Source organism: Dasypus novemcinctus, chromosome 2 (genome assembly GCF_030445035.2).
Source record: "Dasypus novemcinctus isolate mDasNov1 chromosome 2, mDasNov1.1.hap2, whole genome shotgun sequence".
In the NCBI taxonomy this organism is placed as follows: Eukaryota; Metazoa; Chordata; class Mammalia; order Cingulata; family Dasypodidae; genus Dasypus; species Dasypus novemcinctus.
In genome coordinates this window covers 56,298,616-56,323,101 of record NC_080674.1, presented here as the reverse complement: position 1 = coordinate 56,323,101, position 24,486 = coordinate 56,298,616, and the positions used below count along the sequence as shown (strand labels likewise).

The following is a 24,486-nucleotide window of genomic DNA, read 5'->3' as shown; positions in this document are numbered from 1 at the left end:
TGGCACTTTGTCACACAGCTAATATAGCATTCATGACTGTGGATATCGAGAGAAACTAATACACAAACAGAAATGGAATGAGCTAAGCTGGTATTTAGCTTAAGGAGTAAGAAATTTTTCCTGTCTGCCATTTTTTTTCTGGTTTCCTTCTTTCTCTTTTTGCTCTGTGGTTTACATGCCTTCTCTAACTTTTTCGATTTCTTTTCTAACGCCTTAGAAAAGAATCTGGAATTATTTTCATTCTTTCGTTATGCGTTCCTCATGACCTTGAGCAGGGAGAAGCCAGAGAAGACTTCCAGGAGGAAATATCTCCTAAGGTAAATATTGAAAGATGATGAGCAAATTAAGGCAAAAAGAATAAAGAAAGCAGTGATAGGCCAAAGGACACCATAGCTGTCTTCTCCTGGCATAGAAGCAGGAAACAGTATATTGGATAATAGACAGAAACCACTAGCAAATTGGTAATATGAGGGCCTATAGTTGGAAGTCATGTTAGAAAATAAGCCTGGAAAAGTAGGTAGAGGTCGGGTAATGGTGGACTTTTATGACATACAAAAGGGCCTTAGGTGATGGGTACACATTGAAGGAGCTTCAAGGAGAGTGACATGATAAGATATGTCGCAGTAAGCATGATGGATTTGAGAGTTTTGTTCTGTTTATTTATTATTCCGTAACAAACAAGCAAAACTTAGTGATTTAAAACAATAAACATTTTATTGTATCTCACAATTTTGTGGATCAGGAATTTGGGCAGGTTCAGCCAGGCAATTCTGCTCTATGTGGCATTGATTGGGGTCACTTAACAATATTCACTTGGTGGCTGATCTGGTCTGGAAGTTCCAAGATGGCTCAACTCATACGTCTGGTGCCTAGGCAGGGACAACTGGAAGGCTGGGCTCATTTCAGCCTCTTTTCCTTTCAATTTAGTGCCACACCTATTCATGTATGTGGCACTTCTTATATGGTGGATAAGGGCTCCCAGAGACCAAGGTAAACGCTATCAGCTCTCGTAGCCTGGACCCAAACTGGCAAAGAGTCACTTTTGTTGTACTCTGTTAATCAATACATCCTCAGGCCTACCAGAATTAGCAAGAAAAAGAGACTCCACCTCTCAATGAAGGGGTGCCAAAAAATTTATGGCCATCTTTAATCTACCAAGGAGTGTGAAGGTGTGATAGCATTCTTAAAATCCGCAGGTACCTAAAAAGAACAAAGAAACAAAAAAAGAATATTAAAGGACGGTTTTATCTTTTAAAAGAATAGGGTCCCTTCTTTTGAGAGGGGAGGGAGATAAAGATATAATTGCTTTTTAAATTAGAGAAAAGTGGAGAATGCTCACAAGTACTGGTCTTGATTTTGCCAGGAAATAATGAAGTAAGGTTCCGTATTAAGAATAAATGTTGTCACCACACCATGGAGCCTAGAGTGATTACAACTGAAAATGGGAGGATTGCATCCAGCATCCAGGTGGAATCTGAGCCTCCTCTTGACATAAAGGTGCAATGGACACAACCAATCCAGTGTCCACATAGAAGAGGTGGCATTGGATTGGGAAAAGTGGACATAATGGACAAAGGGTATGGGGAAAGGCAGGAAGAGATGAGAGGTGGAGGCGTCTTAGGGACATGGAGCTGCCCTGGATGGTGCTTCAGAGGTAATCACCGGACATTGTAAATCCTCACAGGGCCTACATGATGGAATAGAGGAGAGTATGGGCCATGATGTGAACCAATGTATATGAGGTGCAGAGGTGCCCAAAGATGTACTTACCAAATCCAATGGATGTGTCATGATGATGGGAACGAGTGTTGTTGGGGGGGGGGAGAGGGGGGGTGGGGGGGTGGGGTTGAATGGGACCTCACATATATATTTTTAATGTAATATTATTACAAATTCAATAAAAAATAAAAAAATTTAAAAAAAAAAAAAAAAAAAAAAAAAAAAAAAAAAAAAAGAATAAATGTTGGGGTGGGACTAGTAGTTCAAGGAAAAGGGAAATAGTTTGGAAAACTAAAAGACTGTAGTAGGAAATAGGATTAACAAGGTGAACATAGTTGAAAGACAGGAATTGAAGATACTAGTGAGAATATAATTGAAATGGTTGAGAAAAGGTTTGGCACTGCTTAGGAAGATTTGAAAAAAAGGTATGAAATAACTGATAAGCTAGGAGAACAAAGACACACACCGAGGACAAATTGCAGATTTAATGGTTGTGAAGTTAAGACGTGGAGGGGTAAGTGGCTGTAGGTACAGAGGGGGAAAGTCACAACTCATGGAGGTGGAGTAATTTCATCTGATGACTAGTTTGAAGGTATGGCTAAACCTGTGCGTTGCTAATAGAGACTGAAGTCCAACATCATTAGAAAAGAGAAGGATGAAAAATTATGAGGTCAGGGAGTTGAGTCATTACTGTGGATGCTGAAGTCACTATGTTGATGAAGGACATGGGGATAGTTCCTAGGCTGACACACAGTTTCAGAAACACAACTGGGCACAGGTGAGGAAGTAGGTGGTTATCCTGCTCAGGGCCAGATTTAGGCAAATAGGAAGGCAGTCAGTTTGTCTTCAACATTGACCGCCCTTGTTTCATAGCATTTAAACCCAGGCGCTCTGGAATAAGAGCATATACTTTACTACACATTGCCCCCTAATAAATGTTTGCTGGATCTAAATAAATTTTTAAATAAATATTTATAAAAATCTGTTTTTAAAGTAAACAGGCCTGCTCTTTCCCTGCCACTGCCTGCGTTGCCCAGAGACAGAGGTTCTGGTGACCTCAAGATTGGGCTCCAGCACTAAACTACCACCATGGGTGGGTGGGCCAGGAATGCATGACTGCTGGAAGTGTAAGGGACGTTAACACTGCTTTACCTGAGGTGCTGAAGACCTCCCTCATTCACCATGGTCTTCCATGTGGTATCTGCCAAGATGCCAAAGCCTTAGACAAGCACTAAGCCCATCTTTGTGTGCTTGCAGCCAATCGTAATGAGCCTCTGTATGTCAAGTTGATGGAGGCCCTTTGTGCTGAACACCAAACCAACCTAATTAAGGATGATACCAACAATAAACTAGGGGAATGGGTGGGCCTCTTGTAAAACTGACAGAGAGGTAAAAACCCATAAAGCATTTGGTTGCCTCTGTGTGACTGTTAAGGCCTATGGCAAAGATTCTCAGACCAAGGAAGTCCAAGAATATTTCAAATGCAAAAAACAAACAACTTAGCTCTCAAAAAATAAATAAAATAAACACCCCTAATAAGTGACAAACCTAGAAAATTCAATCATGTCCCACTCTGTAGGTTAAATATAGGATGAAAAGGATCGGCAAGCGCTAAACATGATGGGGCTTTGTTTCTCCGATGCTCGTTTTCTCCACATTCCCCGTGGACTCGTTCAGCCTTTGACACAAATGAGGCACATTTTGATGTGACTTAAAAATGATCTCATTGAAAATATAACATACCTTCATGTTTTACTCTATCTGAATCTGCAAAATAATACAAGAACCTTACAAATGTCTCATAATTTACATTTATAATTTGTCCCAAGCCCATTAAACTATAGCCTGCCATTCTTCAACAAAAGGCCCTGGTCTTGGCCGTGTTTCAAAAATGTGCACATTCGAGCGCACGCGCGCGCACACACACGAAACTCATCTTTTCAACTTCTCGTCTTGCTTCGGAAAAAATATTTACTAAAGGAAGCCTGAAAGTCCATTTCCCTGGCTTAGGGGAGTAGGAAATGAATTGTAATCAAACTGATTTTTACTGGGTATTTTTAATCACTGATTAGAAGGCACAAACCACAGGGAAAAACTAGTTTCGTGGCGGGTCCCCAGCTCTGGGGTTTACTGAAAAATCATATCTGAACTCATTTACTAACTTAAAAATACATAACGTGGCATTACAAGGTTCGTTTACATAAGTCCTGGTGGACGCATCCGCCACAATCTGTGGCAATCTCGTGGACAGTCACGGCCACTTTCCCCGAGAGAGCTCTTCCCCAAGGGAGCCCGGCGGTCCCCCGCGCCTCTGAGTCCCTCAGGGAAGGCCGCGAAGAGAGGCCGCGGGGATTCCTGCAAGCAGCAGCCAGCTTCAGTTCATGACCCTGCTATTCCACAGAAAAATGGAACATTCCGCTCCCCCTCCGCCCGCAGCGAGGAGGTGGGGAGATCCCTTCGATCTCGTCTAGGAAAGGCGACGCGGAGGCAGCCACCGAAATCCGGGACGCCGGGAGCCGCGTTACGGGAATCGCAGCCCCTTGGCGTCCCGCCCCCTTGCCGACGAGCGGCCGCTGAGCCAATGCCCCGGCGCGCCGTCTCTCAGGGGCCAATCAATGCGCAGGTCCGGGAACTCGGGGCGGGGCGCTGCGGGGCGGATTGTGGGGGGGCGCAAGGACTGGCTGCGCGAGGTCGACGGGGTGCGGAGTCCGCCTGATTGGATCCGGGAGCTGGCCAGAGCCTGGGCGAAGATCCCGGAGGCCCGCGGAGCCGCGTGGGGGGCGCCCGGGCACGGTCTGGCGGGGGTGGGGTGGGGGGGGGGGGCTCCCCTCCGGCCGAAGGTTCCGGCCCACGGTTCCGGCCCGGCCTGGCGCCGAGGGGAACGTGCGCTGTGTAGATGCGGAGGATCGAAGCGCGGCGGCCTGAGGTGAGGAAGGACCGGGGCCGGGTGAGGGACCGCGTAGTGGGAAGACTAGGGACCTCCCTGTTGGGGGCGGATGGGCGAGCGGACCTGGCACTAGAGGGACCAACCTTCCCTGAGAGAGGGGCGCCGCGACACCGCGCACGCCCCGAATTTATCAGCCCAAGGCTGGAAATCCCCGCATTCCTTCCTCTCCCTGCTCCCATACCCTCGAAGTCCACTTCTCCCAACTTTGTCATCTCGATTTCTCAATATTGAATACAAACCTTTAAGGTACATCCCGCCGCGCCCCCCCCCCCCATCTCAACCCCCCGCCCCAAAATTCTGGATCATACCCCTATTTGGTTACCAAATCCCCACTCCTTTCTATCTGCCCTTAAATTCCACTAGCCCTGCACTTAATTACAGGAGGTTAATTTTCCTTCCCCAAAGCCATCTTTACGGTGTTAAATTAACGTGTGACCATTGTTGAAAGTTCACAGTGCTTATAAACATTCTTAACTCCTTAGTTTTCTTCTGATTCTAATCTCGTATGTACCATTTCTAACGAATCTCACACACTAATCTTACACACTGCGCGATCCGAAGGGTGCACTCTAGGGGCATCAAATCCATGTCTTTAAAATTTCACTTCTCCTTCCACCCCACAAGCCTAAAGGTGATTTTAAGCAGCAGCGTTCTGTTTTTCAGGGAATGAGCAGTATTTTATACATAACCCCAGATTGGATAATGTCTTTGGCTGAAAAATGACACTTGGAACTTTTGTTCTTTTCTCCTTTTTTCCCCAAAAAGGAAAAATCCATTTTGCTTTAATTTGTGTTTCACTGCATTTCAGTAATTATGTTTGCTTTAAAATAATTATTATTAGAATGTCAGGATAAGTCTTGCCAGGTTAAAAGGGGGTGTTTGGTTTAATCAGGGCTGTAAACAAACCTTTTAGACTGCGTGTGCCTGCCAGCCTCAAGCTGGAACAACTCTTAATTTTGAAATTACTGACTCTCATCATTAAATCAGCTGTTTGCCATTATCTTAACTTCATAAATTTTCATACATTTTTGTTAATTTCTATTTATAAGTGTATTTGAATGATAAACTGGAATACTACAATTATAGAGCCAACTTGATATTAAGTTAAAACCATTTGTGCTTTCGAAAATATTTCTCTTGGGATAAATTTGAACATTTGCTTTTAATCACAAGTGGGAGGAAAGAGTTACAAGAAGAAAGTGTCAAAAAGGGATAAACTTCAGTGGAATTTTCCCCTTATCTCAAGTCTGTATTATTGACAATACTATGTATGTTTAATTCTCTCATAGATAATTTAGAGTATTATGAATACTACTACCAGATAATTTAATACAACCTCCTCTTATATAATTCAAAATGTATTGTGTTCTCATCTTTATTTCTGAATAACAGTGTTTTCAGTTTGTTTGAAATTTTGAGGGAATTTGCACCTGGGTTAAATGTTAGGGTGAATTTTGATTAGTTATATGACCGTCAAGTGTTACCATACCCTCCTCATAGAAAGAAAACTGAAGGTCGGTCAGGGTCTCTCTGAAACCTAGATCTCTGTGACTCCAAATTGTGTGCTTTCAATCATTTTACCAGGCTGGCACATTTCCCATAGAAAACCTACTACCACAATTTGTTTTGGGATTAATGCATAACTTCTCTAGAGTGACCTGGAAGGTTTTGGGCCCCAGAAGCCATTCAGAGCTCCTCATTTTAATGGTAGTCAGAATTGCCTGGCTCTAGTTATTTGCAGCTTGGCTCCTAGAGAGGCTTTTCACAGGCTTCTCCATTTCTTTGATTGTAAAGGCAATATAGTATGATCATAGTTGAAATTTCTACTGAGTTTTTATTTTTCACTACTAATGTTATAGAAGTTGAGAGAGGTTAAATTATTTGTGTATAGAAAGGCCAGGACAGCAGGAATGATTTTGAGAAGGAAAAATGATTTATTGATGGCTGGCCGGACTTGGGTTAAAGGGATACTGAGCTGGCCATGGGCTGTAGTCATTGCCTAAAAGGGTGTAAAACTTTTATTTTATTTTAACTGGAGGAATATGGATCTGGCGTTCTGTATGAAGCTGGATGAAGTTTTCATATGGTTAATAAGTTGTTCATTCTGAAAGAAACAAATTTAATTAAAATTTTGGAATATCCATTTTTAAAAGAGGGCATTGGATTACACTAACACTGAGCCATTACTGCTAGTTATAGGAACTCACAGAGACTCATGAGTTGTCCTCAAGGCCTTCAGTGAGTTTAGTATATTGGGTTGACAAATGTTATGCATGAAAAATTACAAGGATACAAAGCAGTTTTAATTAAATGCAGAGATAAGTGTTAGGAATTTAAATTAAGGACTGATCATTTATGGATTGGAATGATCAAAGGTTTTACCAGAAGTAACCCACTTAAAACCTGGTTAAGATTTGCTAAGTAGAAAAATGAAGGGAGCCCATTTCAAGTAGAGGACTAGAATGTGGAAAAGGTCAGGACTAAGCAAGGTATATTAATTATAATAGCTAATATATATTTAATGCTTATTTTGTGCCAGTCATTGCTCCAAACACTTTATCCTTATTAACTCATTTAACCCTGATAACTTCATGAATTGTAGGTATTATGTTGTTATACATTGGGAAACTGAGGCACAGAAAAATTAATTTGCCCAATGCACATGGCTATTAAGTGATATAGCCTGGCTTCAGAAGCCGACCTCTTAACCCCAGTACATACTGCCTCTTCATATAGTATGCGTAAGTGATGGTGAATAGAATATTAAGGCCATAACAGAAGGTGTTTAAAAACCCACCGTTAAGTATCTGCTATATGTCTCAAAGTATGTTAGATTCTGAGAATATCAAGACATAATTGGATAATTATGGTATGGTCCTGTTAGGGAACTATGTACTCGTGAATTGGGAGCAAGAAAGATGCTTTTAAGAGTGGGGAGAAATACATAGAAGAGATCATGTTTCATCTAAGTCTTAAAAGTAGCTTATAACAAAGTCAGGGAAAAAGCATTCTAGAGGCGGGAAATAGCACATGGAGAAGCACAAACTCTGAAAGAACAAGATATATTAGAGAAAGTCAAGTAGATTGTTGTGGCTTGAACTTAGAGTCTATTTGGATGAGTAGTAGGAAATGGTGAAAGTAAGACCAAATTGTGAATGGCATGGTAAGGTCAAGTAAAATGAGGAACTTAAATATTTGCTTTGCAATTGGGACACTACAGAAATAATTCCAGCATGATAGGAGTAGAAGCCAGAATGCTTGCTGTTCTTTCTAGAAGTTTATTGGTGAGTTAGCTTGAGGAAGAAAATATGAGGAAAGAATTGTTTAGGAGACTTGAATATTGGAGAAAACAGATTGGACAGACAAACTGGAGCCAGAATTTTGGATCCTTGAATGCATAAAATGTTTAGCATTGCTATTGACCCTTTAAAAAGCCTTTGGGGAAAAGAGTGTTTGGTTTAAAAAGTAGTGTTTTAGAAAGATTAACCTACCAGTAGTGTTGAGAACAATTTGGAGGGAGGAGAGAAACTGGAAGAAGGAAGGCTGTAACAAGTAGTGAAGTCATTCAGTGTCTCAATTAGTTTGGCAATGGTAGGGGGTAGAAAAGAAGGGACAAGAAAGAAGACTTGGTAAGATTTATGACTGAAAAGAGATAGAATGCACTAGAAATGTAAGAGACAAAGATGGACCCTAGCATTTCAAGAGGGTAAGTTTTTAGATAGGGTAATAATAAAATCCTTTGATTAAAAAGTGTGTGCATTTATGTACATATGTGCATGTGAGTATGTATATATTGTTTTTAGACCTGTTAAATTTATTGAATCAGAAGCAGAATATGCAAGAAGATGACAAGAGGCTGGAAATAAAAGAAAGGCCCAGGCAGGAATTCTTGAAAATATTTTGCTTGTAGCTGATAGTTGGAGTCATGTGTCTCCTAAGAAATTTATATTTTGAAAGAAGAGTCGACGTCAAATACTGTATGTTTGGGGTACATTCATCGCCAGGATATTAGTAGAGAATTCAGTAAAGGAGATAGAAAAGTAGATAAAGGAAAAAGTTCATCCACTTTTTACATAGAAACCAAGAGATGGGAGAAATTCAAGAAGCAGGAATGGCGAACAATGTGAAAGGCTTTAGAAACAGGATTGTCATAACAATGGCTGCAGTCTCTTCTTTTTCATTCTGTGGTTATCTAGTATATCTTAGTAATAGTCAATGAAAAATAAGTTAGCTGATTGATTTTGTGAATAAGAGGGTCATAGCTACTGAAATGATGTTGTATGGATGATTGCTTTAAAGCAGCATGCATTCATATCCAGATCAGGTGCTACATTCCTTTTAGCACACTAAATCTGTGGTCCCTGTTAAAATTTGAATGTTTTTCTCTGGAATTTCATTTTCCTCCACTCAAACTAAGCAATTTTATCCTTTGCTCTAGGGTAAATTGGTCTCATCATTATTTCTGGATAGTGTATATTATATTGTTGTCTTCTGTACACTTTTTTTCTTTAGATGTTTGTACAGGGCACACTTTCCCCTGTCTTTCTACCTAAAACCAGCAGCGCAAAGTAAGCTCACCAGAGCTGTGTTTCAGATACCGTGCTTGTGTCGGTACACTGGCATGCTCTTGGGTTTTGCCATTGGTAATCCTGACTTGACAATTAAAATAATGGTGTATAACTTGTGTATGCAATGAACAGCCTCTCAGCCTTGGGATATCATATTTTTTCTGTAAAGAAATCCCTTAGTCTTATTTCAGGGCTGATCTCTCCTGGACACCGTCTGAATTGGGTAGTTTCTGTGCTCCTGTAGCACTGTACATATTCAATTTCTCTAAATTTTGAGCTTCTAAGGAGCAAGCGATTTGTTTGACTTGAATTATATTACAATGTTTATTTCTTAACCTATGGTGAGACCATGGATGTTCATCAGAATCTACTTTAAACTTTTTCGTCTGATTAAAACAGTCAATGATAATTTGTAAAAGGCCTTTTAACCTATGGTTATAGTCTGTAATTTCTTCTGATACTCTTATAAACTTATTTTGCATTTAGGTCTTTAATCAGTCTGAGTGTGGAGAAGTAGGGCGCTACTATTTTGCTTATGCAGCCAGTCTCAGTACTATTTGTTGAATAGTCCTTTATTTCCCCAGTGATATAAGATGCCTCCTTTATCAGTTAGTAAATTCCTGTATATACTTGGGCCTATTTCAAGATTTTTGTTTTGTACCATTAATCTGTCTATTCTTGTGCCAATGCCATGTTTTAATTAGTATAGCTTTATATTACATCTTATAGCTAATAGAATAAGTGTTCTCTTTACTCACTTTGAAAGTCATCTTGTAGCTATTCTTAAATATTTTATATGAAATTTTAAATTGGTTTGTAACCTTATGTAATAAACCACTTTGCAATTGGTATTACAATTGCTGCATTTATATATTCTATTATACTGGGTTTTCTCATTCCATGGTATTTAGATCCTATTAATGCACTTTAGTAAGGTTTTATAGTTGTCTATATAATTCTTATATATTAATTATTAGTTTTTTCCCTAGGTATATTACAGTTTTTGATGCTATTGTAAATAGGGGTTTTTCTATTACATTTTTGACTTGGCTATTACTGTTGTATAAGAGGGCTTTAATTTTGGATGATCTTTTGTTCAGCGACTATATTAATTAAACCCAGTAGTTTTGGGTTTTTTTTTTGTCTTTATTTTTTTAATGTTACTTTAAAAAAATATGAGGTCCCCATATACCCCCCTACCCCCCTCACCCCACTCCTCCCCCCATAACAACATCCTTCTCCATCATCATGAGACATTCATTGTACTTGGTGAATACATCTCTCTGAGCACTGCTGCACCTCATGAGGGTCAGTGGTCCATACCATAGCCCACACTCTCCCACAGTCCACCCAGTGGGCCATGAAACCTAGTAGTTTTAATAGTTTGCCATTTCGTTCTCTTTTTTCTTTATAGATGATTGTATCATCTACAAATATTTTCCATTTTTATATCTTATTATGTTTTTGCTTAAGGCTAAAACACTGTTACATAGGTGGTGATACTGAGCATCCTTGTGTGAGTGAATCCTGACTTTAATGGAAATATTTTTAATTTTTACCTTTAAACATGATTTTTGCTGTGGGTTTCTAATTGTTTTACTTGTGGCAGTAGCAATAAGAGCTATACTAACAGCAGTACCTGCTAATGTTTATTGAGTACTCACTATGAGCCAGATAGGATCCAAAGCACTTTATTAACCTATTTAATAATATTCACAACTGTCCTAGATAGTTGGTAGTGCTGTTATCCCTATTTTTACAGATAAGGAAATGAAGTGAGGAATGTTCAGTAAGTCATCTTAAGATGTTTTATAAAATATAGAGGAGCTCGTCACCACTGTGGAAGAGTTTGGCAATTCCTCAGTAAGCTAAGTATAGAATTACCATGTGATTTGGCTATCTCATTTGTATTTCATAGCAGCAGGGTTCACAATTACCAAAAGATGGAAGTGACCCGAGTGTCTATCAGCCGATGAATGGATAAACAAAATGTATATACATTCAATGGAATATTATTCAGCCCTGAAAAGGAATGAAGTACTGATGCATGTAACAACACGGATGAACCTGAGGACATTATGTAGAGTGAAATCAGACAGACACAGAAGGACAAATTGTATGATCACTGTTATGAATTAATTACAACAAGCAAACTAATAGAGTTAGAATCTAGAGTATAGGGAGATAACTTGGTTTTAGAGAATATGGAATTGATGCTTAACTTGTAGAGAATTTCTGTTTGGGCTGATGTTAAAGGTTTGGAAATGGATGGTGGTGATGGTAGCACCGTATTGTGAGTATAGTCAATGACACTGAGTTGTATAGATGAATATGGTTAAAAGGGTAAACTTGAGGCTGTATATATTACTGGGATAAATATTTAGAGAAAACATAGGACTCTGCAACAAGTGAAGCCTGTTGCAGAGGATGGACTATAATTAATAGTTCAAGTATATGGTGAATTATGATACTAATACAAGGTGTTAGTCATAATAGGGTGACATATGAGGAAACTATACCTAATGTAAATAATGGATAATACAGCTATTTTAATCATCTGTCACCAGTGGTAACAAAGGTAACTACTATTTAAAAAAATAGTACAATTATTAAAAAGTATTATTATTAACTGCACAAATGTTCCTACACCAGCGCAAGAGTTGGTGGTGAGGTGGTATATAAAAATCCTGTATGTTATACATGATTGTTTTGTAAATTCACAACTTCCCTGATTAAAAAAAAGTAGAGGAGCTGGAATTTGAACACAAACCAGGCAATCTGATCCCATAGTACAGCTCTTCTTCGTTATGCTACATTAAGAGAAAGATATTTTCTTTTGTTTTTCTGACAGTGAGGTTTTTTAAATAATTATAAATAGTTGCTGAGTATTATCAAATGCCCTTCAAATACCTGCTGGCATTATCATGAAGTTTTTTCTTTAATTTGTTAATAGAGAATAACACTGATTTCTTTTCTCATGTTGAACTAGTATTCTTGAGCTGACTTCTTCATATTCATATTTTGTTGTTTTCAAATACATTGCTGGGATCAATTTGCAAATATTTTATTAGGCTTTCTTACATCAATATTCGTAATAGCTTGACAATAGTTTTATTGTATAGTCCTCATTTGGTTTGGTATCCAAATGTCCATGGAACTTCTTCTGGCCAAGGTGAATTAAAAGATTGGATTTGTCCTCCGGTGTGAAACAACCAAAAACAGATCAAATATGTGAAGAAACAGTTTTAAGACAATGAACATCAACAGTGAAAGATGGTGATCTTGACAGAGGAGAAACAAATGAAGTGAGCTCTATGACTGCACTTGGCTACTATTGCCTTGAGAGAGTTTCCAGGCTGTGGCATGGGGAGTGGGAACTCAGCCTGAGCTGGGCAGACCATCTTTTTTTTTTTTTTTTTTAATTATGAAAATAGTTTTGTTTTTTAAATTAGAGTTGTAGGTTTACAGAAGAATCATGTATAAAATGCAGAGTTCCCATATAGCACCCTATTATTAACACCTGCATTAGTTTAGTATATTTGTTAGAATTAATGAAAGAACATATTTTATAGTTGTACTATTAAGTATAGTCCATAGTTTACAATAGGGTTTACCTTTTGTGTTGTACAGTCCTATGTTGTTGTTAAAACTTGTATGCTACTATTTATACTATCTAAAATTGCCCTTTTAACCACATTCAGATATTTTTAATTCAGTGCCGTTAATTACATTCAAAATGTTGTGCAACCATCACCATCATCCATTACCAAAAGTTTTCTATCAACCCCAACAGAAATTGTACAATTTAAGCATTAACTCCCCATTCCCTTTCCCCACCTAAGACCCCAGTAAACCATGTTCCGATGTCTGACTATTAATTAGCTAATTCTAATTATTTTATTATATCAGTGAGATCATATAATATGTGTCCTTTTACATCTGGATTATTTCACACAACATGACGTCTTCAAGGTTCATCTATGTTGTCACATGGATCAGCAACACTTCATGCATTTTTAATGGCTGAATAATATTCCATTGTATATATATACCACATTTTACTTGTCCATTCATCAGTTGATGAACCATGGATTGCTTTCATCTTTTGTGTATAGTTTGTGTATAGTGCTGCCATGAGCACCGGTGTGCAGATATCTGTTCGAGTCCCTGCTTTCAATTATTTTGGGTATATACTTTGAAGTGGAATTGCCTGGTAACGTGATAATTTGATACTGATTTTCTGAAGAACCACCAAACTGTCTTCCACAGCAGCTGCACAGTTTTACAGTGCCACCAACAATGAATGAGTGTTCATATATCTCTACATCTTCTCTAACACTTTTTAAAATAGTAGCCATTCTGGGTATCAAATGGTATCTCTTTTTGGTTTAGATTTGCATTTCCTTAAGGGCTAATGATGAGAATCTTTTCATGTGCTCTTTGGCCATTTGTGTGTCTTTGGAGAAATGTCTATTCAAATCTTTCACCCATTTTTTAGTTGGGTTGTCTTGTCAAGTTGAAGGATTTTTTCAAAAATTTTGGATATTAAATCCTTACAGAATAATATGGTTTGCCTCTTTCTCTCATTGAGTAGGTTTTACTTTCCTGATAAAGTCCTTTTATGCACAAAATTTTTTCATTTGGATGAGGTCTTATTTATCTAATTTTTTTCTTTTGTTGCCTATGCTTTGCATTTAAAGGCAAAGAAACTATTGCTTTAACCCAAGGTCCTGAAGATGCCTTCCTATTTTTTTTCTAGGAGTTTTATAGTTTCTGGTTTTTATATTTTGGTGTTTGATCCATTTTGAGGTTTTTTTTTTTTTTTGTATATGGTATGACTTAGGGGTCCACCTTTATTCATTTGCATGTGGAAATCTAGTTTTATCAACACCATTTGGGCAAGAGACTATTATTATTTCCAAATTGAGTAGTTTTTGTCCCCTTGTCAAAAATCCATTTGTGGGAAACAGACGTGGCTCAAGCAGTTGGGCTCCTGTCTGCCAAAAATGAGGTCTAGGGTTCTATGTTCAGGGCCTCCTGGTGAGGGCAAGCTTGCCTGCGTGGCAAGCTGACCCACGCAGAGTGCTGCCCCATGTGGGAGTGCTGGCTGATGCAGAGAGCTGGTGTAGCAAGATGATGCAACAAGAGATACAGAGGAGAAAAAATAAGAAGACGCTGCAGAACAGGGAGTTGAGGTGGTGCAAGAGAATGATTGATCACCTCTCTTCCACTCCGGAAGGTCCCAGAATCAGTTCCTGCAACTGCCTAAGGGAGAACACAAGCAGACAAGAAAGAGTACACAGCAAATGGACCCAGAGAGCAGGCAACGGCAGGGTGGGGTGGCGGGGGGGGTAGGTTGTGTGTGAAATAAAATAAATCTTTAAAAAAACAAAAGAACAGTTTGCCATAAACTTGAGAATTGATTTCTGAACTCTCAGTTCAGTTCCATTCATCTGCATGTCTGTCCTTGTGCCAGTATCATGCTATTTTGATTACTGTGGCTTTGATTACTTTTAAGATTAGGAAGTATGGAAGTGTGAGTCCTCTAACTTCATTCTTTTTCAAGATGGCTTTGGGTATACAGGGCCACTTAACTCATCCATCTAAATTTGATCATAGGCTTTTCCATTTCTGTAAAGAAGATTTGTTGGAATTTTTATTGGGATTGCATTGGATCTATAAATCACTTTGGTTAGCATTGGTATCTTAACAATATTAAGTCTTTAATCCATGAACACGGTATGTCCTTCCATTTATTTATATCTTTTAAAATTTCCTTTAGCAGTGCTTTGTAGTTTACTTTTTACAAGTCCTTTACATCCTAGGTTAGTTAGCTTTATTCCTAGATATTTGATTCTTTTACTTGCTGTTGTCAATGGGGTTTTTTTCTTGATATTTTCCAATTGTTCATTGCTCTTATAGAGAAGCACTACTGATGTTGGGATGTTGCTCTTATACCCCACCACTTCACTGCATTCATTTATTATTACCAAGACTTTGGCTACGTCTGGATTTTCTGTATATAGCATCATGTCATTTACAAATAGGGAAATTTTTACTTCTTTCTTTGCAATATGGATGCTTTTCTTCTTATTGCCTAATTGCTGTAGCTAGAACTTCCAGTACAATGTTGAGAATAAAAGTGGTTACAGTAACCATCCACTGTCCATCCTGATCTTAGAGGGAAAGCTGCCAGTCTTTAACTATTGACTATGATGTTAGCTGTAGGTTTTTAATATATGCCCTTTATCATGTTGTGGAAGCTTCCTTCTATGCGTATTTTTTTAAGTTTTTTTATCAAGAAGGGGTAGCAAATTTTGTCACGTCTTTAATTGGAATGATCATTGGTTTTATCTTTTATTCTATTAATTTGGTGTATTACATTAATCGTTCTTATGTTGAATCACCCTTGTATAACTGGGATAAATCCCACTTGGGTATGGTTTGTAATTCTTTTAATGTGCTGTTGTATTTCGTTTCCTAGTATTTTGTTGATATACAATAGTATATCTGTTGAAAACAGATTTTTGCATCTGTATTCATATGAGATATTGGTCTGCAACTTTCTTGTGTTATCTTTATCTAGCTTTGATATGAGGGTGATGTTGGCCTCCTAGAATGAATTGGGGAATGTTCCCTCCTCTTCAGTTTTTTAAAAAGTATGAGCAGGATTGATGTTAATTCTTAGAAAGTTTGGTAAAATTCACTAGTGAAGACATTTGGTCCTGGGCTTTTCTTTGTTGGGAGGTTTTTGATTACTGATAACTAGTTATTTGTCTGTTATGGTCTTCCATTTCTTTTTTAGTCAGTGTAGGTAGTTTGTTTCAAGGAATCTCATTTATCTTTTTCTAATCTCTGTTATGTCTTCCTTCTGCTCTCTTTGGGTTTAGATTGTTCTTTTCCTGGGTCCTCTAGTTTTGAGGTAAGATCCCTGATTTGAAATCTTTTTTTTTCCTTAAAGATTTATTTTATTTATTGACACCAGCACCACCACCACCCCACCATTGTTTGCACTCTCTGTCCATTTGCTGTGTGCTCATGTCTTTGGGAGGCACTGGGAACTGAACCTGGGACCTCCCATGGGGGGGGAGAGGCCCTCAATCACTTGAGCTACCTCAGCTCCCTGCTTTGTTATGTCTGTCATTATCTTTCCTCTTTGTGTCTTCTTGTTGCATAATCTTGTGTCAGCTCACCATGCCTGCCCTTAGTGCCAGCTCGCTGTCTTCCTAGTCTTCTCCAGGAGGGACCAGAAACCAAACCCAGGACCTCCCATGTGGTAGGTGGGAGCTCAATTGTTTGAGCCACATCTGCTTCCCTGAAATCTTTTTTAATGCACCACTGCCTTTGCTGCATCTCATAAGTATTGGTATGTTGTGTTTTCATTTTCATTCTAAAGATATTTCCTGATTTTCCTTGTGAGTTCTTCTTTGACCCATAAGTTTAAGAATTTGTTGTTTAATTTCCACATATTTGTGAATTTTCCATATCGCCCTCTGTTAATGATTTTTAACTTCATCCCATTGTGGTCAGAGATCGTACACACCATCTCTGTATTTCTTAATTTTTTGAGACTTGTTTTGTGACCTAACAAATGGGTGGGTCCTGGAGCAAAATCTTTGGGCACTCAAAAATGTGCTGCTGGGTAAAGTGTTTGATATATGTCTGTTAGATATAGTTGGTATAGAGTATCGGTCAAGTCTTGTGTTTCCTTATTGATCTTCTGTCTTTGTTCTTTTCCATTTTTGAAAGTGGTGTATTAAAGTCTCCTACTATTAATTTAGAACCATGTCTTTCTCCCTTCAAATCTGACAATATTTGCGTCATATATTTTGGAGCTCTTCTGTTATGTACATGTTTATCTTCTTGTTGATTGACCCCTTTATTTGTATATAATGATTATCTTTAATCTTTTTTTACTTAAAGTCTGTTTCATCTGATACTAGTATAGCTTCCCTAGCTCTCTTGGTTACTGCTTGCATGGTATATTTCTTTCCATCCTTTCACTTTCAACCTACTTAAGTCTTTTAATTTAAGGTGAGTCTTTGATAAATAGCGTATGTTTGGGTAATGCTCTTTTATCCATTCTGGTAATCTCTGTCTCTTGACTGGAGAGTTTAATCCATTTACATTTAAAGTAAGCACTGATGATGCAGGGCTTTCTTTTGCCATTTTGCTATTAGTGTTTATAAGGTTTATACCTTTTTTTGTCCCTCAGTTCTTCTAATACCTACTTTCATATTTGATTTTTCATATATCTTGTATTGATCCCTTTTTATTTATACCTGAATATTTTTCATATATTTTAATTTTAGTTACCATGGGGTTAAAATGTAACATCATATATATATAATAATCATACTTGATTTGATATCAACCTGACATCAGTAGAATACACAACACTGACCTATACCTCTCTGTCTGCTACCTTTATTTGTACTTGTTACCATTTATATCTTTGTGCATTATATGTCCAAAACCATAGATTTATCATTACTTTCTGTGCATTTGCATTTTAGCACCTGTAGGAAGTAAGAAGTGAAATTACCTACCAAAAGTAAAATACAGTACTACTGGCATTTATAATTACCCAAATGGTTACTAGATGTCTTCAATTACACCACTTTTACCAACTATCTAGTGTCCTTTCCTTTCACTCTGAAGAACTTCCTTCAGCATTGCTTGTAGGGCACATCTAGTAGTAGTGATGAACTTCCTCAGATTTTTTTGGGAATATCCTAATCTCTGCCTCATTTTTGACAGAAAGTCTAATTGGATATAAAATTCTTAGTTGGCAATTGTTTTCTTTCAGCACTTTTAAGTATTTCAGGCCACTACCTTCTTAACTCCATGGTTTCTGATGAGAAATCAGCACTTAATCTTGTGGTTTTGAAGCACAGCCAGGGTTGAAATAAACAGCTCTTCTATTCTATTCACCACGCCACGGTTCGAGTCTTGTCTGCATTATCCCTGCCAAGGGATACCACTGACCTGCCTGAACTACTTCAGCAATGGGAAATATTCCCTCCTGTTCCCACCTTTTCTTGGTTAGAAAATTCTTTATTAGGAGAAATACTTGGCCTGCTAGATTCACGATATGATGGATATAGCGTTTTAGAAAAAGTTTGTAGTCCTAGAATATCAGATTGAGGCAAAAGGGAGACAGAATCTTATCAGAAGCTCTTGCAGACTTAGTTATTTTAGGTTTTGGTGTTGATAAAGACGTCAACCAAGAGGAAGAACAGCATTTTCAAAACCTGATGGTAGCACTTTGAGAAATTTAAAATGGGATATTGTGTTCATTCATTCAAGAAATGAATTAATGCCAATGATGTGACAGGTCCCTTTCTCAGTGTTTTTGATACATTGTGAATAAAACAGACAAGTTAAGTTAGTAGGACATTCTACTGAAAATCCTTAATATATTGATTGGAAGTAATGCTTTGAAAACTTAGTTTAGGCTGGAGATTGTGATTCATGAATTGCAGGTTAATGATGAATTGAAGTCCATCATAAAAGGGATTGTGAAGAAAGACTACACTGTAGTTGTAGGCTCTTTCGAGATTGCATCTCTTTCATATACAGTATTCTATGAAAAGTGAATTTTCCTATTATAAGCAAATAACTATCAGTTTAAATAGTTTTAAAACTTATTTGGGTAAAAATGATGGCATTTTCTTCTGAAGATAATTGTTGTCAGGAATTACTTATGTAGACAATCAGTATAGTCTTTTTTTTTTTTTTTTTTAAGGAGGTGCCCAGGATTGAACTCAGGGCCTCATACATGCAAAGCAGGCGCTCAGTCAACCCCTGAGCTATACCCACTCTGCTTGATAACACTCTGTAAAAAAATTGTAGTTATGTTTCTCCGTTTCCGTGCCTGAATTAGAACAGTATTACTTGTTTTGTATCTCACATTAAGCCAGCCACTTAGTAAATTAATGTGTGTGGTAGTCTGAGAAGTAATGTTCCATGCCATAGAATGCTAACAAACCAAACTTAAAGATTTCTGTCCATAAGTGGACATCGATCAAGAAAGTATTCCCTCCCCCCCACCATTGTCATTAAAGATAGAAAGTGAACTTTAGCTGCATAGAGAACTGAAGTGTGCCACTGAAAATCTTATTTATTGTTTAAGAGTCGAGTTATAGTTGTAAATCTCTTTATTAAGCGTTTAGACTACTGCTAAGTTACAATTTAGGTACATAATACATAATTTTACCTGTCTAATTTTAAAAGTTTTTGTAATATTTTTCCAGTTTTCTTATTTATTTGAAAGTTTTCTCAGCATTTTAAAAAATAACCTTAAATTATAAGTTATGTTTTCACACAGTGTATTACAAAGCTGTAACCTCAGTGGGAATAAAGGAAAACGTTCAGAAACAGGTTTCTTTCCTGCATTCTCTAAGGTATTTTACCACCTTTTAGAAAAGAGCTAAGCAATGAAAGCAAAAAAACTTTAGAAATTGTGTCTTAACTTGTGTGTATATAAGAGAAAAATATTAAAATAATATTACTTGTTTCTTTACAGAAATATCTAGGCAAGATGTTGGCTTTGCGGACTTTGATAGTGCAAGCCTTGTTTATTTTCCTCACCACTGAATCTAAAGGTAAGGAGCATGAAACACCCTGCCTCCCAATCCCAGCAAATTAAGTTCATATATTTATATAAATAAGCTTATGCTTCATAATTACATAATTTTACCTATATATTCTTCCTAGGACCATTACTGAAGAAGAAAATGCTGTTTTATTTTTTATATATTTTTAAAAGATTTATTTATTTAATTCCTCCCCCTCCCCCGGTTGTCTGTTCTCTGTGTCTGTTTGTTGCGTCTTGTTTCTTTGTCTGCTTCTGTTGTTGTCAGCAGCACGGGAAGTGTGGGTGGCGCCATTCCTGGGCAGGCTGCACTTCTTTCGCACTGGGCGGCTCTCCTTACAGGGCGCACTCCTTGCGCGTGGGGCTCCCTTACGCGGGGGACACCCCTGCGTGGCAGGGCACTCTTTGTGCGCATCAGCACTGCACATGGGCCAGCCCCACATGGGTCAAGGAGGCCCAGGGTTTGAACCGTGGACCTCCCATGTGGTAGACGGACGCCCTAACCACTGGGCCAAGTCCGTTTCCCAAAAATACTGTTTTAAAAATAACTTTAGGAAATAAAATAATCTTGACAATTTATTTCTTATATTGAGAGTTGAAACACTGCATTACTCAATCCTAAATACAGTTTAACTATACCTACAATAACTATAAGGTGGGGAGGATAAATGATATGCTTTTTTTGTTAGTTTTTAATTTACTAATAGGAGAAAATCTGCTGACTCTTAGAACTTCACTCCCAAAAGGTGTCACTGAACTGTGTGTTGTATCATCAGAATAAAGAGGTCACCTAGAGCAGTGCGATTCATACTGTGATCCACAGGCTCATGTCTGTCTGAGAATTGGATGTCACTGGTACACAGGAGACAAGTACAGAAATTAAGAATAAATGTTTAGAAACTCTTTTATCAGTTTAATACAGCTCTGATTTCCAGGCATGTGATCAGACAGTTTAAGAAGGTCTAAATCAACCCTTCTCCAAATCCACGAATGCAACTTATTTTGAATGCTTCAAGTGACAAAAAGTTTATATTGAAAAAACTTTTTAGAAAATTCTTCCTTATTCTTGAATATTTTTCCTTCTTGGATCTTTTTCTTATTAATCCTAGTTTAGAATAGGCCCACTTTCTCTTCCCACAGTTCAACCCTTCAAGTATTAGAGGACTACTTCCATGTGTCTAGGCGAGCCTTCTGTTCTCCAATCTAAACTTAGGTTATCCTAATAATTCCTTATAGAATTTGGCTTCCAGCCCTGTGCATACTGATTTCCTTTTCTGAATCTTCTTTTGGTTGACTGTATCACATTTAAAGTGTAGTACCATCTCAGCTGTGTGTGTCTCAGTTTCCTGATCTAGACAGTGGGGATAATAATGGTACCTAATTCCTAGGATTATTGCAATGATTAAATTAGTTAATATATAGAAAGTACTTGGACAGTGCCTGGTCCACAGTAAGCATTGTAAGTGGATAGAATGGATATTTCTTTTGTGATCTTTTAATAAAATGCACTTAAAAAAATAAATAAATGTACCAGACCTAGATATGAGTTGGGTGTAGTGGATTTATTCCTTACATTGATTTAAAAATCATTTTTAATAAAGTAACATAGCTTGTAAATCAAAAACAGTCAATTACTGGCAATTTCATAGTATTCAAACTAATATCTTGTAATATATTCTAATTCAGTTCTTCATCTTTCCCAAATATACAAAGTAACTATCAAATACCTTTCTTAATTCTCTCTCTATCATTTTGTCTCAAATAGCCAGGTAACCCTGTAAAAATTAAATTAATTTGGCATAGATGGTCTAATGAGCCTGTACTTCACTCTGGAAACTGAAGATTGCCTATTTCTAGTATTTCTCTTACTATATGTGGTTAAAAATTATTAATGTTGACTCTCTGATTATATATCTACTATTCCCTGCAGTTACTTTAGGGAATATGAAACAGGAGTAGTTTTGCCAAGGAATAAAGTGAGGTCTAGAGAGTTATAGACCTACTGGCTTAGTGTTGTAGTAGGGATATTCTCCACGAGATGAAGTTATATATTATTGGAAATGGAGAATCATATGTGTTAGGACCTAGTTATAAACATGTAATAGCAAGGTGATGTAAACAAGGCCACATTATAACTTTTGAAACAAAACATCTTTTGACTCTAGACGCACTGAAAGATTCCAGGTTTCCATTTGGTAGAATAATTTTGACTGTAAAGACTTTTTAATTCTTCCTGTTGGCTTTGAGAGAGATAGAATAAGAAAATAATTGTTTAACTTTTTTAAATGGTTTTATCTTTTGTGCTGTCTGGCTTGGAACCAAGTAGGGAATTTGGGAATTGGAAGTCTGGCTGATAATTGAGATTGACTATGTAAAGGTGTCTTAGCTTTATAAAATAAAAGGTTGAAGTAAATGATCTCCAAGGTTCATTTCAGATTCTGTACATTTTATCCTGACTGCTACAACCAGTCACCCCTAAGGGAGCCTTCCAGACCCCATCAATGGATTAGATTACCTCTCTGGAGAGTAATAATCATGATGATGGACTACCATTTACTGGAGGCCTCGAGTACCAGGCATTGTCCTGGGTCCTTCACATAAGTAATTTTTAATCTCAGAAACCCTACAAGATGCTGTTATTAACTTTATTTTCCAAGTGAGAAAACTGAAGATAATAGGATGGGTAATCACCCAAGGACCTATTGGTTAATGGGATTCACTGGGGAAAGCAACCTTAAATTTGTAGACATTGAGGTTAGAGAAAGACAATAGAATAGTGTCAAATAGTTTAGACTTTTATATTTTTATGGTAATAGGTAGCCGTTAATGATTAAAATTAGAGAAATGGTCTAATTTTAGAATGCTGTTCAGGCAGCAGTGTGTAGGGTAAATAGGAGGGAGGTCAGACTGGTATACGATGGCCTGAACTTCAGCAGTCAGAATAGGGTTGGCGAGATGGAGTTGATGCACATGATATTAAGAATATAGAACCAAGAAGACTTAGTGCTGAATTTTAAGTTAGGGGTTGAGGGAAGCTAATTAGAGATTTAGAAGGTGACTAGAGTGTCTGACCTAGAAGACTGCATGGAACCTGTGCTGTCAGCAGATTTGAGAGATTAAAAGAATAAATCTGAGATTCATAAAGTTTTAAGACATATTCCGCTTTTAAGGTTCCCATGGGATATCTTAGGTTTTGTCTAGTAAGCCATTAAAAATACAGGAGATTAGAACAGTACAGGTATAGCTCAGTGGTTGAGCATGTGTTTTGCATGTATGTGGTCCCCGGTTCAATCCTCCATACCTCCTAAAAAAATAAAAAATACGGGAGGTTAGGGTTAGAAATAGAGATTTATATTTCATCAACATGGAGGGGTTGTTAAAGGATATAGCTGTTAATATTACATGTTTAAAACCCAATCTGATTCTTTGCTTAATAATAGAGGTTTTTTATCCTATACATTTATTGTTAAAACCAATACAGTTGATCCTCATTAATCATGGATTCCACATTTGCAAATGTGCCTGTTCTCTAAAGTTTATTTGTAACCCTCAAATCAGTACTTGGATTGAGGGTAGATATACCCCTCAGACAAATGCAAAGTAGTGAAAAATTTGAGTCATCCAGGGGCACACATTCCCAGATGAGATCAAGGACAGCCCTCTCCCTTCTTGTTTCAGCTCTCAGAATGTAAGCAAGTAAACTTTTCATAGTCTATTTGGTGCTACATTTTCCACATTTTTGTGCTTTTATTGGTGATTTCATTATTTCCCGTGCCCCTCAAGCATAGTGCTAATGTGCTATCTGGTGTTGCTAAGCACAAGAAGGCTGTGATGTGCCTTGTAGAGAAAATGTGTTAGGTAAGCTTTGTTCAGGCAAGAGTTATGGTGCAACTGTTTGTTGTGAGTTCAACATTAATGAATCTATAATATATATTAAATAAATAGTGAGAAGTTAAGGGATTCTTGATTGGGTGCTACCAGCCAAATATCATTCTATACCAGAAATACTTGAGTCCGTTTTTCATGTTTTCTATTATTTTTCCTTTTCAGGTGGACTTTTAGATCCATGTGGTCATATCAACCCTGAATCTCCAATTATACAACTTGGTTCTAATTTTACAGCAGTTTGTGTGCTAAAGGAAAAATGTATGGATAATTTTCATGGAAATGCGAATTACATTTTCTGGAAAACAAACCATGTTATTGTTCCTAAGGAGCAATATACTGTCATAAACAGAACAGCATCCAGTGTCACCTTCACAGATGTGTCTTCTTTAAATATTCAACTCACTTGCAACATTTTAGCATTTGGACAGATTGAGCAGAATATTTATGGAATCACAGTAATTTCAGGCTGTAAGTTTTAGTGTTGTGTGTTGGTCTTTCCGAAATGTACTTTTTGGGTTTGGTAATGTTTGGACATACTCATTTAAAAAATTTAGCTTAGAAGTAGGAACTAGTTTTGCATTATTACTGTACAGAAAGTCTACAGAGTAACAAAAGCTTTATATCTTAAAAGTCAAGCATCTGTCACTTCCCTAGAAAAATATTCTAGATGTAAGGCCTCCAAAAAAGTATTGTTGAATTGAAACCTGTGAATGTATTCACAATAACTTTATTAATATTCCTTAATTGCTCAGGAAATGCTCATTTAG

The 24,486-nt window shown here is 37.5% G+C and overlaps 1 protein-coding gene across 1 annotated transcript in view; it reads left to right on the top strand.

The window, feature by feature from the left end:
• The first annotated feature begins 4,379 nt into the window (after positions 1 to 4,379).
• Positions 4,380 to 24,486, top strand: part of IL6ST (interleukin 6 cytokine family signal transducer) — a 52,502-nt gene continuing 32,395 nt past the window's right edge. The window contains exons 1-3 of the mRNA XM_004459335.5: positions 4,380 to 4,645; positions 19,763 to 19,841; positions 23,882 to 24,187. Coding sequence (XP_004459392.1) covers positions 4,616 to 4,645; positions 19,763 to 19,841; positions 23,882 to 24,187 — 415 coding nt within the window. The 5' untranslated portion in view covers positions 4,380 to 4,615. The remainder of the gene's footprint in view (positions 4,646 to 19,762; positions 19,842 to 23,881; positions 24,188 to 24,486) is intronic.